Source organism: Periplaneta americana, chromosome 2 (assembly GCF_040183065.1).
Source record: "Periplaneta americana isolate PAMFEO1 chromosome 2, P.americana_PAMFEO1_priV1, whole genome shotgun sequence".
Lineage (NCBI taxonomy): Eukaryota > Metazoa > Arthropoda > Insecta > Blattodea > Blattidae > Periplaneta > Periplaneta americana.
Genome location: NC_091118.1, coordinates 55,755,252 through 55,775,164, shown reverse-complemented (window position 1 = coordinate 55,775,164; position 19,913 = coordinate 55,755,252). Strand labels below are relative to the sequence as shown.

General features: G+C 33.6%; 1 protein-coding gene across 2 annotated transcripts in view; it reads left to right on the top strand.

The window, feature by feature from the left end:
* Positions 1 to 19,913, top strand: part of LOC138693878 (uncharacterized) — a 756,839-nt gene that overhangs the window by 359,301 nt on the left and 377,625 nt on the right. For both annotated transcript variants that reach the window (XR_011330579.1, XM_069817676.1), the window contains exon 2: positions 7,153 to 7,209. Coding sequence is in view for 1 of the 2 variants with exons in the window: in XM_069817676.1 (XP_069673777.1) it covers positions 7,153 to 7,209 (57 nt within the window). In the remaining variant the exon portion in view is untranslated. The remainder of the gene's footprint in view (positions 1 to 7,152; positions 7,210 to 19,913) is intronic.

Below are 19,913 nucleotides of genomic sequence, written 5' to 3'. Positions count from 1 at the left end.
TTCGCCTCGGAATTAACTGCCAGAGTGTCCTCTGTTAATATCTGCTGTAAAGGCAACTATCTGCAGGTAGAAAAACGTTCCGGTGAATATCACTGTTTTGAAGGCCATAACACCGAAACCAAGCATTTCCGGACACATGTTTTAATAAACTTTTTGTATTGTCTACATATGGGGAATACATACCTGAAATTATGCCCTCTATTTTCGAAACACCCTGTATTGTATGCCAGTTGCTTGTAACCACTACTTCTTGAAAATGACAATTGGCATCCTTAATTAAATATGGACCAATAATTCCCTTAAAAGAGACAACACTCCAAACAGTTACCTTCTGTGAATGCAAGGATCGCTCATGAAGTTGTCGTGGATTTTCCTTAGCGTGATATCGAAAGTTATGTTTACTTACGAAGCTGTTTAAGTGAAAGTGGGCTTCATCACACATCCATAAATTGGAAAGAGCATCTTCATCATTTTCGATCTCTTTCAAAAACCTTTCACAAAAAATGACACTATTATTTAAGTCCTAATTATTTAATTTATTCACAATTTGCAATTTTTATTAGTGAAATTTTAAATATTTATTCAGTATTCGTCATATACTAGGGCCTCCCATGTTAAGTGCCAGAGCATGTCCACCGGACTGAACGCGTCGGACTGCTTACAGAAGCAACTCTAACAGTCTCAATATTTTCTGGAGTACGAACAGTTTTTTCTTTATCTGGAGGTTTCTTTTTTAGTACTGAGCCTGTTTCTTCTAAATTGCGAACCCAGGTTTTAATCGAATGTGAAGAAGGCACAAGATCATGACGACCGAGTTAAAAGTAGTGGCGAAACCCTCTACGAGCAGCTTCTGTGCATTGACCATTTAGATCAGGGATGTCAGAGCTCCTGTATTGAGTGCTTATACTTTAAGCAATACAAATCCAACAATGTGATTCACTTTTCAACAAGATAAAGCACAATTGTCGTTCTTAATGAAATGATGTGCGCGTTGTTGAGAGCACGCAGTGAAGACGCTTTTACATCCCTGATTTATGCCCACTTGCATCAACGTCGGTTAGTGTAACCACCGGTTAAAAATTGCCACCTAATTCCTGGTTAAGCATTTTACGGTGCATCGACCTGGGTTAGGACTTAAATAGGAGGTTAGCCACGGTAATCTCTAACCGGACACATTCGAGTGGTTAAAGAGGGGATAACCAGTGATTGATAGGCAGAGTAGAACAAAATGGCGGCCAGATACACAGCTGATTGTTTCGAAGACAAATTATTATTGTGAATTAATTGGATAGAGATTATGACGAGCATGAAGTTTGTTTAGAGGAAAGAGAGAATTCTACGACGAATTAGGTGACAGAAAATTTCAGAAGGGATTTCGTTTATCAAAATCTGCAGTGTCATTTCTGCTGCAACAAATGGGTCACTTAAAATAATACAAACACTCGTATTTCTCCTATGGATCGGTTGCTTATATTATAGTTAGGCTGTACGCAACTGATATTTTCTTTATTTTAAGAGGGAACACTCGAGTACCGTATCTCTTTTTCTACGTACTGGCTGAACGAAGAGAGGTTATGGATGGATCTTAAGATAATGTACAGTTCCCTGGTATGAACTGGTATGAATGGATCCTGGATCGTACGCACATTCGTACCAAGCTTCTTCATTCTTTTCCTTTAATGAGATTTCATCTTTTATATATATATATATATATATATAGTAATTAAGTCCATCAGTACTTGAAACTCACTTTGAATATAATCATTTTTGCATTTCATTTTCAATTCTGTACGTTTTTAACCTAACAGCACTGAAAAGTAAAGAAATGCAATTCGCAAAACATAATAGCACCCAAAGGCAAACAAATGCAACGCGAAAATAAAGGACACGTTCGTTTCCATGTAGAACGGAGTAAGCGCAATACTTCTTAGACGTTGACTATTATCTTTGCAGAGGAATGGATGCTTTCCTTCAGTCATTTTGTAGAAAGAGTCTACCAACATAGACTACTCTGGTTAAATGAGGTGTCAGCTAACCACGTTTAAGTAATCGGTGATTATGAATGGTGCACAGAAATTACATTTTAACCACGGTTACTGATTAACCGTCGTTTCGTAACCTATGATTACTGCGTTTTTAACCGATGTTGATGCACTTCGCCATTATATAATAATATTTTACAGCAAATTCTCGTTGCTCACCAGTCCAATGCTCCATATTTAACAAATTGCAGCAACAATCAGGCTGAACAATTACAATGAATGTAAGCTTAATAGAATAATCCATGTAGGGAAACTCGGCTAATTCCTCAGTACGAGTAATTCCGCAGTAGTGCATATATGATTTTACTTCGGCTTTACAATAGCGTGAACGTAAGTTTTGACAGGCTGTCAACAGGAGGCATGTCCTCTGCAGTACTATAGAAAAAAATCAAGGCTATTGGTTGACACCTCTGTCGGCAATACAGTGAAACATCGAAAGTTGGCAGTTTTTCGTGTTTTGCTACAAAGTGAGCATTGTTACGTATAATTTGTTCCTTTTATGTTACTTTCATAATGTATTTCATAATTATTTACTATGCGGAATTAGGCAAATCCTATTGCGTATTTATCTGCACTGTTGCGGAATTACCAGAGTTCTTTATCAACTTTAGTCTATGTACAACTAAATATATTTCCAATTTAATAGGTCTCTTTATCTCATTTGGTAATGAAAGGTTTCGTCAATGTCTACATACCTTGATAATATTTTTCAATAAACATTTTGATAAAAATATAATAGATATACTTTTTAATATTGCGGAATTAGCCGAGTCTCCCCTACTACCAACAACAAAATTAAAATTCCCTGCTTCTTTGGCCCACCTTACACAATACATTTTCTGCTCACATATAATACAGATAGTTCAATATATTAACGGTCACCAGATATTACATTTATTCTCGTATAAAAGGACTTTATATCTAGGCGACGTTAAGGGCTCTGAGGACACCGAAACGAGATCATTGTAACAGAGAAAGCCGTGCATCTTGCTGGCCGTCTTCATTTCCTATAACTATGCATTCCTCTGTTACAAACAGTGTTGTTTCATCTCAATATAGCAGAGAAAACTCGTGAGTGACGTCACGACTTTGATCGTGTCTAGGAGCCCCGACTGTACGTAACGCATCTCAGTACCATCTGTGAGGAATGGACCATCTGGATGGGCTGGGAAGCTGTAATCACAACAGAAAGACAAAGCTGCTCTCTGTCACGTATTATTAGCCGGAACATTTGTATCGTCGTCCAGTTAAACACACCTGCAGTCCCGCTAAACTGCACATCACGTTGTGTGGGGCGATCTACATTATTTCTGCCATTTTACTGCTTTCCCATACATCCTGTTCTTTTTTTTTTCTTTCGCTACTTCTTTATTTACTTCTCCCCTCCTTGATAAATCACAGCTCTCTCCTTTATTGCGTTCGTGCTTTTTATCGTATCTTTACATGTTCCATCCCCTTCCTTTGTTCTTCCGTTCGTATATTTTTATTTTTCCTTCATTTTTCTTTATTTTCACCTCGTTTCTTTCTTTCTTCCTTTCTTTCGTTCTCTCTTTCCCTCCTTCTTCTTTGTTTCTGTCCTATATTCTTCGCCGTTTTTTGTTTTAAATTTCTTGTCCCTTTATCGTTTCCTTCTGTTACCCCATTCTTTCCTTTTTTCATTGTTTTACTCGTCTCTTTCCCTTCCCTTCCCCCGATTCTTTTTCTCCATCTTTTAGATTCTCGTTTCTTTTATATTTCTCGATCCTTTTCCTTTATCTTCATTATTGGCCATGGGCGTAGCTCAGTCGGCTAAAGCGCTTGTTTGCCGATCCGGAGTTGCGCTCGCGCACGGGTTCGATCCCCGCTTGAGCTGATTATCTGGTTGGGTTTTTTACGAAGTTTTCCCCAACCGTAAAGCCAATGTCGATGATCTATGGCGAATCCACGGCCTCATCTCGCCAAATACTATCTTTCTATGAGCAATCTCATCGACGCTAAATAACCTAGTAGTTGATATATTGTCATTAAATAACCAAGTAAAATAAAAAAAAATTGCATTATTTTTTCCATTCTCTTCCTAATTACGTTTTTTTTCAAATTTATTTCCTCTTTCCCTGTATTTTTTTCACTTCCCTACGCATTTCTTTTTCATATTTTCCACGTTTATTTTTTTATTTTCTTGCACATTTACCGCTTTTGTTTCCTCCTTTATTGTCTTTTTTCATTTTATTGGTCATTTATTCTCCAGTTCTCTTTCTTATTCCCTCATTTCTTTTCCACTTTTCTTTCTCATTTACCCTTACCATTTTCTTCCTAATCTATTTTTCAATTCTTTTCCACTTTCTCCCTTATTTCTTTTCCCTATATTCTTCCACACTTCACTTTTCCATTTTTTTTCCTTCTGAATTTACCTTTTCACTCCTTTCTCACTTCTCTTTCGATTTTCTTCCTCAATTACGTTTCTAATTCCCTTTCTCATTTTTTTATTTCCCATCTTCATTTCTTTTCTTTTTCTCTCTCTCTCCCTCATGTTTATTTTTTCTGCATTTCTTTTCATTTCTTTGACCTCTTTCTCGTCTTTCTTTTCCTCGTTTCTCTCCCATTTTGTTTTTCACTTTTGCTTTTTGTTTCTTTCTCTATTTCTTTCTGTTTTTGCTATATTTTCAGCTACCAAATTTTTTATCTTCATCAATTTCCCTTTTATTTCTCTTCAGAAGTCGTAATCTTCTTTTCCTCTGATGTTTTTTTTTTCTTATAAATATTTTTATTCTGTACAGTCTCTCTGGTTCAGTTTCATGCCGTTTGTTTTCAACTTCCACTTTTCCTTCTCCCGTCATCTGTTTGTTTTCGTCCTCTTTGCCTTCTCTGCTTTTCGTCCGTCTTTTTTGCCTCTTTTAATCGATTTTCTCTTTCGTTCTTATGTGATCTTCTCTCCCCTCTATTTCTTTTCAGTCTTTCTCTGTGTTTGATCTTTGTGTTGACATCCCCTTTCACTGTTTGTATCATTAGTTTTCTTACTATCTTTCCTACTATCCTAATTTCCTTTATTCCCCATTCATATTCATTTTTCTCTATTACTTTCTCCTCGTCAGATATCCTCAGCACAATCTTCTTATAGTTAGTTTATTTTATTCTTTATTTCTGATAGTTGTTCTCTTCTTTTTCAGCACTTCCTTTTCTTCTTACTTTATCTTCCTCTTTAGATCTTCTTTTTTACGTTCTTTCAAATTCCATTTTTCACTTTTTCATCTTTCCTTGTTATATTCTTCTTTGCCTATTACTTTCTTTCTTGCCATTTTTTTTTCCTTGGTTTCATTTCTATTTTTCCTTCTTTCAATAATCCTGTCGTTCTAATCTTTTCTCCAGGCTTTTCTTCATTCACCTTTATATTTTGTCCTATTTTTTTGTCATTTATTAAATATTTCTTCTTTTATTTTCTCCGAGTTATTACTTCTTTACTTAAGGGGTTAGGTACAGCTTACAGCAGTAACATTTTTGAAAATATTTAACATTTTTTTCCTCCATTACTGTATCTTGTACAGTAATGAAAATTATTATGTGTAAAACACCGTCCTTATACTATATGAAAAAAAAATTATGTATATATTTTTTTAAGATTAAAAATTATTTACTTTTTTTTTTGTTTTTTTTTTTTTTTCTTAATTCAGTTCACTGTGCAGCGATGAAGCGTTCCCACATAACTAAAAAACTATCCAACATTCTGTGATGAATTTTTTTGTATGTATTTATGCATGTCATATCTACAATATGGTGCAAGATCACTTCTCTATCTTTGATAGATTGACAAAAAATAAATTGATTAAAAAATGGTCCAATATCAGTATTTTCTTCTAACACAAAATAAAAAAATTATATTACTTATTAAAGAATGTAGCTGAAAGAGCATGATGTAAAAATGAGTTTCAGCAATAAAATAAAAAAGAGAGAACATGAAAAAAGTTAACACGTTTATGAGTTATGAGGGAAACGCTTAATCACTGTACAGTAAATTGCCACTATTTTTAATTTTGAAAAAAATATATGTAAATAATTTTTTTAAACCGTAAATATATATATATATATATATATATATTTTTCATATAGCAGAAGGACGGTGTTTTACACATACCAGTTTTCATTATTGTACAAGATATAGTAATAGAGGAAAAAAATGTTGAATATTTCCAAAACATTTACTGCTGTAAGCTGTACCTAATCCTTAATTTGTTTTTTCATTATCTGTGTTTTTCTTCATACTCTTTGCCCAACTCTTCTTTATTGCCTTTCTTATTTTTTTATTCAGTACATTATTCTTGTTTGTTTGTTTTTGTGTTTTCTTTATGTTCATTATTTCCACCTACCAGTTTTCCATGATTTCTATCTTACTTTCACTATTTTTTCTTGATTTTTCTTTTTCCATTTTGGATCAGTTACTTAAGAATTGATTGCATATTTTCTTCTCTTTTTTGTTCTTCAATTCGTTCATTTTGGTTTGTATTTTTGCAGTTAGTTCGACCTTTTCTTTCCCCTTTCTCTTCTTCTATTATTATGTTGTTTTATGTATCTCATAAGCGTCACCATATTCTACTTTAGGCCTATATAAAACTTAGATGTGAAATTAATATTTGAACATATATTTATAAATAATTATTCTCAACTGTTTAGGTGTAAAATAACTTTATTTATTTCTGATAAAATATTAAATATAAATTAGTTTTAATGGAACATATCTACAAAGTAATTCAAGAAACATTTCAATTATTTATGAAATTTTTAAGATGTCTAAAACTCTTTTGTGTTGTCATTGCGAGAAAATATTCCACCCAGCAATGCAGAAATTACATATTTTAATTTATCCTGTAAAGAAATTACATATTTTAATTTATCCTGTAAAGAAATTACATATTTTAATTTATCCTGTAAAGTTAAAGCGTCCACTTTTTGTGTGACCTGTTTTGAAACTCATAACTAACAATGATATGGTGCAAAGCGTATATACCTACTGGACAGTACGTCCTCAAATGCCAGCTCTTGGCCTCTTCGCTCTTGTAAATTTGTATTGCTTTTAGCATACATGCAATCCAGTTTTTTCTCCCTTTTTATCAATTTTTTTAATTTGTTTTGTTTTCAGTTCTCGAACGGTTTGAATCGAGAGTCGACGTGTCTCCAGGGCCCGGATTGCTTCATGGTGAGTGAATCTTTCATTTTGACGGTCTCCTAGACGCAAAGCTATCAGTGGCGGATTTCGCTTTTGTGGCCCTGTACGAATGATGCAGATTTTAAATGAACGCTATATCAACTTATTTTGAAGGCTGCATTTGAAGTTATTTTGCTTTAATCGAGCTTTAGTGGAAGTATTTTTTTTTTTTCGTGCTAGCATTTGCGTTCGTTTTTATTGTGTTTCTTTTCTTATTACACGAAAAAAAAAAAAAAAAGAGAAAGTATTGCTATACCGTGAAAACGAAGTTGAGACCTTTACTCTGACATCGATAACGTGGTTTTGATGTATTTTTTTTGTCGGTACTAAGTAAAACATTCTTCTTAACCGACGACTTCTTTCCCTTAACTGACAGTATGCTAAATAGGTATCATAATAAACTCTCATACACATTACATTTAACGATAAATTTTATGCTTGACGCGTGTTTTATTTATTTATTTGTTTATTATTATTTATTTATTATTTTGCTAATAATTGTAACAAATTATAAAATATACAGAGAAACTTAGCTCGCCCCTGTTGATGTCGTATTTTAAAGAATTCAGCTGTTGAAATTCAGACCGTATTTCAAGAAGTTTATTTACTGTTAAAATTCTAATCGAATTGATTTAAAGAATTACAAATTTGTGAAACTGTAACGGATTTCCAAATGTTAAAAGCTAATATTCTATTGGTTTCATAGAAAATGAATTGCTAAAATTGTGGTCGAATTTAAACTTGTTGAAATCCTAAAATTCTGATGGAATTTAAATTACGAACATTTTAATAGAATTTTAATACGGAGAATGGCTAGAATTGCAATTGAATTTAAAGAAGCTGGATTGCTAAAGTTCTAATGGAATTTGAAGAAATTTCATTGCTAAAATTCTAATCCTGTTTATAGAAGTGAAATTACTAAATATGTAATCTTATAATAAAGGCGTTAAATTACTAAAATTTGGCTAAACTTCTAACCATATTTAAAGAAGTTTTTTTAGTGGTTTATTTAATGTCTTTTATCAACATCTATGGTTATGGGAATGATATGAAGATGATAATGCCAGCGAAATGAGTCCACGGTCCAGCATCGAAAGTTACCCAGCATTTGCTCTTAGAAAAATCCCGGAAAAAATCTCAACCAGGATTAGAACCCGGACCCGCTCGTTGCACGGTCAGGCATGCTAACCGTTACTCCACAGCGGTGGACTTTAATGAAGTTGAATGGTTAAAATTCTTCTCAATTAGAGAAAAGTTGAATTGAAAGATTTGTGATAAAATTGGAAGAAATAGTTGCTGAAATTTTGTTCATATTTTTAGAAGTTAAATGGCTGAAATTCTATTTTTATTTAAAGTCGTTTAGTTGCTAACATTCTGGTAAGATTTATTGAAGTTCAGTTGCTAAATTTGTCGTCATATTTGAAAACATTCAGTTTTTAAAATTAATGAAAAAATTGTGTTAATCTTATGTGGAAAGAATCTTTACAGGTACCAATAATAATAATAATAATAATAATAATAATAATAATAATAATAATAATAATAATAATAATAATAATAGAGAAATGGCTTCACTGCCGCTGCAGAGTATATATATATATATATATATATATATATATATATATATATATATATATATATATGTATAAGCCTAATTATATGAAATTTGTCCCTAATACTGCTTTACCGTTGACCAGACCTAGCAATTGACTGCTATAGAGGCTAGTTACCGACGGTTAGGAGCCTAGTAGATTTCAACGTTCCCACTTCATTTCCTTGAAGAAAAGTTTTGTTAAGCCTATACTTTGTTCCATAATGTCTGACAGGAGATGTAAACATTGCCGGCACAGGAGAAGAGAAGTGTAACAGAGGTCTCATTCCACCCTTATATTATAGTTGGGCAGTCTGAAGTTTTCTACCACCGCCCAACTTCAAGACAAACGTGAAATGAGACCTCTGACATTGTTTGAATAGCAATTATATTTCTGTATTTTTTTGCCGGCAATGTTTACTTCGCCTGTCAGACATTATGGAAGGAAGTGCAGTATAATTCTTATCGGTCTTCTGTTGAAGATACATCATACTTTCAAACTTCTACGTCGATTTTCGTTCCCAAATTTTCTCGTCGCTTCATTTCTACCTTCCTCAAACTTCTGCTGCAAAGTCGCGAATTCTTCGCGATACAAATGTTCGAAAATTTACTCCAATGAAAATGTTATAACTTTAAAAATTTAAAGAATCAAAGTACCATAAACATATTCGTATTTATTCGAAATATCTTCGAAATTATTTCCTTCTTTAATTGCTTTTAACGTAAGGAATAATTCTTGTTCAAATAGTACAGATTTTATATTCCATTACGGATTTAACTTTCATAATTATAACAAATTAAGAAAGCGTATGGAATTTGACAAACATATCTGAGAACATCCTTCTACATCCAGCAAAATATCAAGCCCGATGGTTTAAGAAACTTAAAGAATCGATCATGGAATAATATCACAGTCTAGTATACATTCGCGAAGCTCAATACGTAGTAAATATGCAAACATTAGATATTTTACAATCCATTTTGTATTCAGATAAATCTAATATAATATAATGAAAATATTTTGAGTTCAATCCATAAGATTTATCTATTTGCAAATGTTTATTTGCTACAACATGTATAGAATATTAATGTTTTCGCCTTTTCGGCATCATCAGATATGTCAAGTTCTAGATTACGTGTTTTTAACATATCTGATGATGCCGAAAAGGCGAAAACGTTAATATTCTATACATGTTGTAGCAAATAAACATTTGCGAATAGATAAATCTTATGGATTGAACTCAAAATATTTTCATTATAAAACATTAGACAGTTGCTCACCACTAGGATCGCTAATATCGCCTCATTACAGGCAATGCAAAATAGTGCCGTCACAGTCTATTGTTTCTAGCACCCTCAAAACTCAAGATTCGTGACTGTATATAGTAGACTGTGATAATACTGTGTGGGGTTTAAGGGGAGGAGGGTTAGGAAATATATCGCAGAGGTTTGTGTGTTGGTACTGGTGAGTAAAACTAACATGCCCGTTATAGAAAGGGAGTGAAAGAACCCTACAGATTGAAAGGGACGATAAAGTACACGTAAATGAATACAAAACCTATATTATATTTCGTGATTAAATGCACAGCTAATTAGAAAATTAAGTTGGAAGTATCAGCAGACTTGCAACATCGCCGCTAATACAGTCAGTCGTCTTTCTTCTCGTCGTAAAGATGTAAGAAGTCAACGAACTCAGTTCTGTCTCTATATGCGAGCCTCCCTCTGTCTCTGCGACGTTGTGTTCTCCGCGCATCATTCAGTGCCCTTGAAATTAATGTTTTTTTTTTATTACATTTTCTATCGATCCTACTCGCAATAGTTAGTGAATAAGAGGGTGTTAAATATTTGAGAAAACTATGAACTTTCCACCAATATAGTATTACACTTTTTTGTTACAACTAATATTCCTTTTTTGTCCCTACTTATTTCCTGTTCATCTCTTCTGTCTTCAATTTTTATTGTTTTTTTCACGTTTTTTGATAAATATTTCCTTTCATTTTCCATTCCTCCTTGCAATTTTTGTTCGAGCTTCTTATTTATCTGTTTTATTTCTGTATGCTTTCACTTTATATCCTCTTTCCTTTTTATATATTTATAACCCCTTATTATTTCATTTTTCATTTCGTCTTTCCTACACCTCTTCTTTCGTTTTTTCTTCACCTCTTCTCTCGTGCATTCTTTGCCTCTTATGATTTATATACCTCTTCTATCGTGCTGTCTTTACTTCTTCCGTGCATTCTTTATCTCTTTCGTGTTTTCTTTCTCTTTTTCGTGTTTTCTTTCTCTTTTTCGTGTTTTCTTCTTTCTTGCGTTCTTTCTCATCTTTCGTTTTCTTGATCTCTTTCGTGTTTTCTTTCTCTTCGTGTTTCCTTTATCTCTTTCGTGTTTCCTTTATCTCTTTCGTGTTTCCTTTCTCTTTCTTCGTGTTTCCTTTCTATTTCTTCGTGCTTTCTTTCTCTTCTTTCGTGCTTTCTTTACCTCTTCTTTCGTGCTTTCTTTCTCTTCTTTCGTGCTTTCTTTCTCTTCTTTCGTGCTTTCTTTCTCTTCTTTCGTGCTTTCTTTACCTCTTCTTTCGTGCTTTCTTTACCTCTTCTTTCGTGCTTTCTTTGCCTCTTCTTTCGTGCTTTCTTTACCTCTTCTTTCGTGTTTTTTCCTCTTCGTGTTTCCTTTCTCTTTCTTCGTGTTTTCTTTCTCTTCTTTCGTGTTTTCTTTCTCTTCTTTCGTGCTTTCTTTACCTCTTCTTTCGTACTTTCTTTACCTCTTCTTTCGTGCTTTCTTTACCTCTTCTTTCGTGCTTCCTTTACCTCTTCTTTCGTGCTTTCTTTACCTCTTCTTTCGTGCTTTCTTTACCTCTTCTTTCGTCCTTTCTTTACCTCTTCTTTCGTGCTTTCTTTCTCTTTTTTCGTGCTTTCTTTACCTCTTCTTTCGTCCTTTCTTTACCTCTTCTTTCGTGCTTTCTTTCTCTTTCTTCGTGCTTTCTTTCTCTTTCTTCGTGCTTTCTTTACCTCTTCTTTCGTGCTCTCTTTACATCTTCTTTCGTGCTTTCTTTACCTCTTCTTTCGTGCTTTCTTTACCTCTTCTTTCGTGCTGTCTTTACTTCTTCTTCCGTGCTGTCTTTACCTCGTCTTTCGTTTTTTCTTTACCTCTTCTCTCGTGCTTTCTTTCCCTCTTCTTTCGTGCTTTCTTTACCTCTTCTTTCGTGCTTTCTTTCTCTTTCTTCGTGCTTTCTTTCTCTTTCTTCGTGCTTTCTTTACCTCTTCTTTCGTGCTTTCATTCTCTTTCTTCGTGCTTTCTTTACCTCTTCTTTCGTGCTTACTTTCTCTTTCTTCGTGCTTTCTTTACCTCTTCTCTCGTGATTTCTTTCCCTCTTCTTTCGTGCTTTCTTTACCTCTTCTTTCGTGCTTTCTTTCTCTTTCTTCGTGCTTTCTTCACCTCTTCTTTCGTGCTTTCTTTACCTCTTCTTTCGTACTTTCTTTCTCTTTCTTCGTGCTATCTTTCTCTTTCTTCGTGCTTTCTTTACCTCTTTTTCGTGCTTTCTTTACCTCTTCTTTCGTGCTCTCTTTCTCTTTCTTCGTGCTTTCTTTACCTCTTCCTTCGTGCTTTCTTTACCTCTTCTTTCGTGATTTATTGTTTTCTTTACCCGTTTTCATGTTTTCTTTGCCATTTATTTCTTACTTTCCTTATCTCTTCTTCCGTCTTTTCTTTACATTCTCTTTCGTCCTTTCTTCACCTATTTTTAATTTTTTTTTTTACCTCTTTCGTCTTTTTTCCGCTTTTTGAAATTAATTATTTAACCTTCTGCCTTCTTTTCATTTTGCCTTTTGTCATCTTTCGTTTATTACTTTTTATTTAATTCGCCTATCATTTCCTTGTGTTATCTTTTCTCTCTTGTTATCGCATTAATCGACAATATCGCTAGAAAGACAACAGAATTGGTCTTATCTAACAAACGCTCCCCATTGTGGATGCTAAAGTTTCCTTTCAAACGTTATCGTTTACCCTAGTTCATACTGTTATATTTACCAAGTTTCCATTGTGAGTGTAACTTTATTGCTTAGAAGTTATCTAAAACTAGCTATGAATTACAGTTGATGACATCATGGTCAACACTTGATGTGGTTTTGAATCTAGAAACTATCTATAGCTCCTCAGAATGTTTTTATCTCAAGAAGACTTCTTTCCACGTTAATATGAACAGTGTTAATCATTCCACACTGAGAGAGAGAGAGAGAGAGAGAGAGAGAGAGAGAGAGAGAGAGAGAGAGAGAGACTATGTTTTGGTATTTTCATTTCAAAAGTTCGAATTTCTTACATATTTTTTTTTAGTAGTCCTAATCGTAAATTAAAAAAAAACTAATAATTACTTCGAACACTATGCAAATGGAAAATAATGGCGAGTCCGGACTTACATCTTGCACATAATGTATGTGTGTCGCTTTCGTAATTAACAGGAGATTCATATATTTAATCTCCGTTACCTTTCTGCTTGTTTGTGTTCATGTGAAGGTAGAAATAATTAAAATCTATATTATAAAATAAAAAAACCTTTAATATGCTTTCCACCGTTAAAATTTGTAAATAATATACATCTAAAAATGTTAATATGTAGTTATTAAGATCATAAAATAAAGTTAATTGCATTAAAAATGGATATTTTTCAGACAGATAATCAGAATGTAGTTTTAGTCTTTAAAAATAGTTAAAAATACCTTATTTTCTGCCTTCTGTTAATTATAGCTATTTACTTCAAAATTACTAGGAAACTTGGCAGTTATTTTGTTTGGAATCCGCCAGAGATGATATCGTTACACGTGGGATATTTTATTGAGGGCAAGTGTTGATGTGTTTCTAGTTTCCATGGTTACAGAGATAGCCAGCATGTTGTTTTATAGGTTGTGCTGACGTCATAGGGCAGGAAGTGTTATTTCTGTGTAGGGTGGGGTTGGAGTGTAGTCATTCTGCTGAATTTACGCAACAATTACTGTGTTTGACAGTATTTAATTTATCAAAATTGCATGGATAATGATTAAAAATTGTTCTCTATGAGAGCATTGCAGTTCCCCTTTTAACAGTACACGTATGTACGTATATACATTTCCAATTCTGTTTGCCAGTATTGAATAGCCTACAACATGTAATACGTAATTCTATTACAACACCATTAGATATACAAATTTGGACAAATTTAAACCTGAAATTCTATTTTGAGAAGAGTTAAATTATTATTATTATTATTATTACTATTATTGTTGTTATTATTGTTATTTTTATTAAGTTATTATTATTATTATTATTATTATTATTATTATTATTATTATTATTATTATTGCTGAGGTGTGCACTGGAACGAGTGTCTTACGTTCCATTCTTGTACCAAGATAAGATGAAAAAGAGGTTATTCTATTTCGAAATAGAAATAAATATACATCTTGATTACACAACTTTTAACACTATATCCCACGGAATATGTACAGTATTGGCAAAAGAACCCGGACTGACCCTTGTAGTTAATTTCAGAGCCTTGTTCACTCCAGAGCACGATAGACTGGTAAGTAAGACTTATTTTACAAGCTATCGAAAAGTATTGGGGATAAATTTGAATAAGGAATAAAAAAAAATCCTTTCCAGGCAGGATTCGAACCACGAAAGTCTTAGTTACCAGTCTGTCGTGCTTTGGAATGAACAAGGCTCTGAAATCAGCCACAAGGATCGGTCCGTTTTTTTTTTTTTTGCCACTACTGTACACAGGCGTATACAAACTCAAATGCAACACCTGCAACAACTTCTACATAGGACAGAAAGGCAGATCATTTCAAACACGTTACAAAGAACACATAACAGCCATAACAAAACTAAAAAACACTTCCACATATGCAGAACACACCACAAATGCTAACCACACCTGCAGAGACATGAACACAGACATGGAAATTCTACATATTCAACCAAAAAGCCGGAAACTAAACACACTAGAACAATACGAAATATACAGACACACAAAAACACATCCAAATGAAATTCTCAACACACAACTCAATTTCAGAACACACACACTCTTTGACTCCACATTACACTACACAAACACACCCCCACAGGAAACGCAAACAAAAGGCGCCAAGACTAGCACCAACCAGTTCTGAAGATGGCCCATAACAGGCTGAAACATGTTAACTAGGTACGGTAAAATTTAACACGAGAAAGACATATAATACATATTCCGTGAGAAATAAATAATTTTGTTTTGGTAATATAAATCTTCCCCCAGATTAATTATTAATTCTTGCCGTCTTCAATTCACAAACATTACAATAAAAGAATGCAAACCTATCCCATTTGAGGCCACGGAAGCCCCTTTTACATTTGTGAGATGTTAAGACTCGATTTCACGAGATGCTCTGCACTGAATAGCAATAGGGATGATACCCCTATGTGCTGATTGCATTTTCTCGCAAAGAAATATAGCCTATCTGGCACTCATTTCTGTCTTTTTTTTAGTGGGTTATTTTACGACGCTTTATCAAGTACGTACTACAGTTATCTAGCGTATGAGTGATGTGAAGGTGATAGTGCCGTCGAAATGTGTCCAGGGTTCAGCGCCGAAAGTTACCCACTTTTTTGTTTTTTTGCGAAAAAAAAACATTGAAAAGGTAAATTTTGTTTTTAACTCTAAAAAAATAACGTTTCAGTTTTCTAAATATATGCTTATTTTGGCCCTATTTTTTTTTTTTTTTTTAGGACGTCATAGATTTCGCCACATGAATTGACCTATCTTGCTAGACATAGCAATATGGAAGGAAAGAACTCTGAACATAGACATCTGCATGATCGAAAATCTATGGGATTTTCCTGTATAAACTGACACGAAATTGTATGAAAATAAACTATACATTATAATAAGTTATGATTAGATTAGAGCTAGGATTTTGATGACCTATAAATCATGAAAAAATGTCCTAAAAACAACGTATTTATGAATTTAAAATCTTTCAAAAATGCCCTTAAAATGCCCTAAAAATTGATGTTACATAATTGGCTTAGTAGGAATGTTAGTATTTAGACTAGTAATTAAATTAAATTTTAGTACCAACATTCAAGTTTATTTAATTTTACATATTTTTTTCTAAGTAGTGCACTTTAATTAGTTATTTTACGTGATGTAGTTCCACGTAGTCCACCACAAGGAACTTATCCGGAACTAGCAGGTATAGAGGAGTCTATATTAAAGAGGTGGTTGGACTGATCCATTACATGGGTGTGTACTACGTTAAAATGACAATATTTGTGTAGGAAAACGATTAAAATAATATAAAAAATAATGGGTATTAATTGAAAAAATACATGGAGAAAATATCAAAGGACAAATAATATTTTACATTAATAATGGGGATTTATGGCCAAAATTAAATGAAAATGCCCCAAAAATGACCGAATAAAACAGAAAATTCTCTTATGAGTTGTAAGAGGTAAAAAAATGCAAAAAAAATGCCCTAACAAATATGTTTCATAACATATAAATACTAAAGCAGCTATATTTCTGGCTTACTATAAAAAAGATGCAATTTCATCAAAATCCAAGCCCTAGTTATGATGATTCAAAGACTTGCCAGATTATTAATGTAGCTAACTCGAAAGTAAGTTCAAAACTGTTAAAGAAAGTGGATCTCGTAATATAAATTTAATCCATATGTAACGTACAGGCTACCATCACACCAATTATCAGTAGTGCTCTGGGCGATGTTTATTATAAGAAGGTTCACCGAACATCTTACTACAATTCCTGGAACACTAGATTGAATGCATTACAGAGAACAACAATATTAAGCAAGAAGCTTGGCTACAATCATGTTCATAATTGTAACCCCAAGCTAATGCTTACTCTGATTTCCCTCATTTACAGTCGTGTGCAAGTTGAATTCTTTTGGACTTTCTCACATATTCCGCACGTTTACCTACATCTACTCATCGTGTCTTCCACAGAGGGCAGTATCTTCGGCCTGTTTGAGCTACTTACCCAGTAGAACAGGGCTGGGTACCGGGAGCGAATCCAAACTATAAACGGAGACGCTTAACCGGCATCAATGCTGCGCGGTGTTCTGCGGGGAAGAAAGGGGTTGAAGAGAAGTCGTATGGCTCCCCGTGAGAGAGTAGAATCCGCTCTTGCTGCCCAGCCCTGGGGTAAAAGGTTTATTCTTGTGTATAATATAGCTAATGAGTCCAAGGTTCGGATGAAGTAGCTGTATCAGGATAGGCTGTATAGCTGTATAGGATAGGGCAGTGTTCCGCAGCCTTTTTCTATTCACGGCACACCAAAATGTTAAGCCCCTCAAAAACATATAATTTTATTCTCTTAATATAATAATTACTTAATGAAATCAAATTTTGATTATTATTATTATTATTATTATTATTATTATTATTTTATTATTTTTTTAATTTTTATTTGTATTATTATTATTTTATTATTACTTTTATTATTATTTATTATTATTATTATTATTATTATTATTATTATTATTATTATTAGTATATTATTATTATCCATTATATTGATTGTATTTCATCTCACTGCCATTTTCTGTTATTCATTCTCATAATCATTTGTTCTGTTTTTTTTTTATTTTGTGCTAAACTGTAATTGGCTTTGTGCTGTTGTTTTGCACATTAATATTCGAAATAAATAAATAAATAAATAATTTTATTTTAATTATTATTATTATTTTATTATCATTTTATTTTTATTATTATTTTATTATTATTATTATTATTATTATTGTATTATTATTTTATTATTATTATTGTATTTTTATTATTTTATTATTATTGTTATTTTATTATTATTATATTATTATTATTTTATTATTATTATTATAATTATTATTATTATTATAATCACTACATAGTTTCATTTTCTAAAATCCATTACGTGTGCAGTAGGCCTACTATTATTAGTTGTACCGATGGAAGCTACTGGCCTATAAATCCACCAACAGTCTCCTGTTGTCAGTGGCAGCAGCCGAGATGTACTGAGTGGCAGCCGGCCGGTCAATCTTTGCCCACTTTGCGCTCCGCCACTTTGAATTATGTTCCAATTGCCGTCCCGTTCCGCAGCGTTCGTTAACGGAATCGTTCGCTTGCTCGCTCGCCAGCTCTCACTTGTTCCTGACGCTCTAATTGCTTTCACTTGTTTCAGAACAGTCAGTTGTCTTCTGTGAAACAAATGAATTGCTCGGCACGTCCATGTTTCCATGGCCTCCGGCCACGTATATCACGAAAGGCACACCAAAATCTACTGCCCTCCGTTCTGGAAAACAGATGTAACTATGACCTTTCAGTTCAATTTCGATATAGACTCACTTGCTCTTATTTTATTGCTAATGGTTGTTGCCAACTGTTTGCAACATATGTTTGATCAGTTTATGAACACATCAAAGGATTTCAGGAAATTATTGCAGTATATAGGAACAGCCGTTTCTGCTTCCTTACTCTCTCTAAAAAAAAAAAAGCACATCGTAACGTCCAGGTTAATTAAATTTTATGAACTTTAAATGAATGCAATATTCTTCAGAGAATTTATTAATTTTTTAATGAAAAAATGCCTCTAAATATACACACATGTAATATATTTTACAATTTATACGCGCATGTTAAATAATAATATTATAATGAGAATTTTTTATAGATTATGAAAAGGCGTTTGACAAATTATTAGAATGAAAATGATAGGCGATGTTTACAAGGAAAGGATTTTTTAGCAGTTAAAAAAGCTCAAAGTTTATATTATAATACAAGAACATACAAAGGGCAAAATACTAGGAACACTAACGACATCTATTAATAGCGGAAGGGGTGTCCCCTTTTACCTATACTTTTTAATTTTTATTTAGGAGAAGTCATAAGAAAATTATAGAATATTTTTAATAAGATTTTTTTTATTAAGTAACCTTTATTGTACAGCAATAATTACATTACACAAGATGTATTTAAATTCAGTACTCAAATTTCTAGGGAAGATACAATAGATCAAAACAAACATTTTTTAGTAAGTGACCATAGGTTGGAAAGTAACTATTGAATGGCAAAACCAGAAGCTGTATTGTATTGTAACGAATAAAGAATATAGTCCACACCTGTGGAGTAACGGTTAGTGCGCCTGGCCGCGAAACCAGGTGACCCGAGTTCGATTCCCGGTCGGGGAAAATTACCTGGTTGAGGTTTTCTCCGGGGTTTTCCCTCAACCCAATATGAGCAAATGCTGAGTAACTTTCGGTGCTAGACTCCAGACTCATTTCACCGGCATTATCACCTTCATCTCATGGACACGCAAAATAACCTAAGATGTTGATAAAGCGTGGTAAAATAACCTACTGAAATAAAAATAAAGAATACAGTTGTAAACATCACTTATGACACTCATTCCTCAAAACCATTTCAATTTGTAATCACAAAAATTGTTCAAAAGCGAGGCCTCCTGCGCCAATACAAACTCTGCAACGACGTGTTATTGCCTGTCGTACACGTTCAAAGACTCCAAGCATGTGCTGTGGAGCGTCAGCTGCTGCAAGTACCCGAGCGACGAGCTTTTCCTCCGAATCAATTGAAGTCTCTTACACCAGGCTTTTCAAGTGACCACACGCACAAAAGTCAAGAGAGGTGTGGTCGGGAGAACGAGCAGGCCATCCAGTGCGTCCACTGCGACCAATCCACTGCTCACCGAATTTTCTCGGACTGGACGAGAGAAATGAGGAATTGCACCGTCATTTTGAAACCACAACTGACGTCGAATGTGAAGAGGAACGTCTTGGACGAGCTCGGGCAATGCGTTCTCCAGTAATCGGAAGTACAAATCACTATTGAGACGTATTGGAAACATGTACGGCCTAATGAAATTATCCCGAACAATACCTACCCGTATGTTGTCAGAAAATTATTGTTGATGGTAACGGATGAAGCTAGCTTTAGGATTTTCATCTACACACACGTGTTGGTTACGTAAATTGACTATTCCATCTTGTTAAAACCATACTTCGTCTGTGAACAACACAGGGTTTCATAGCGCATTTATGCAGACATTATTGACAAAACTCAACCCGACGATACGACAGTA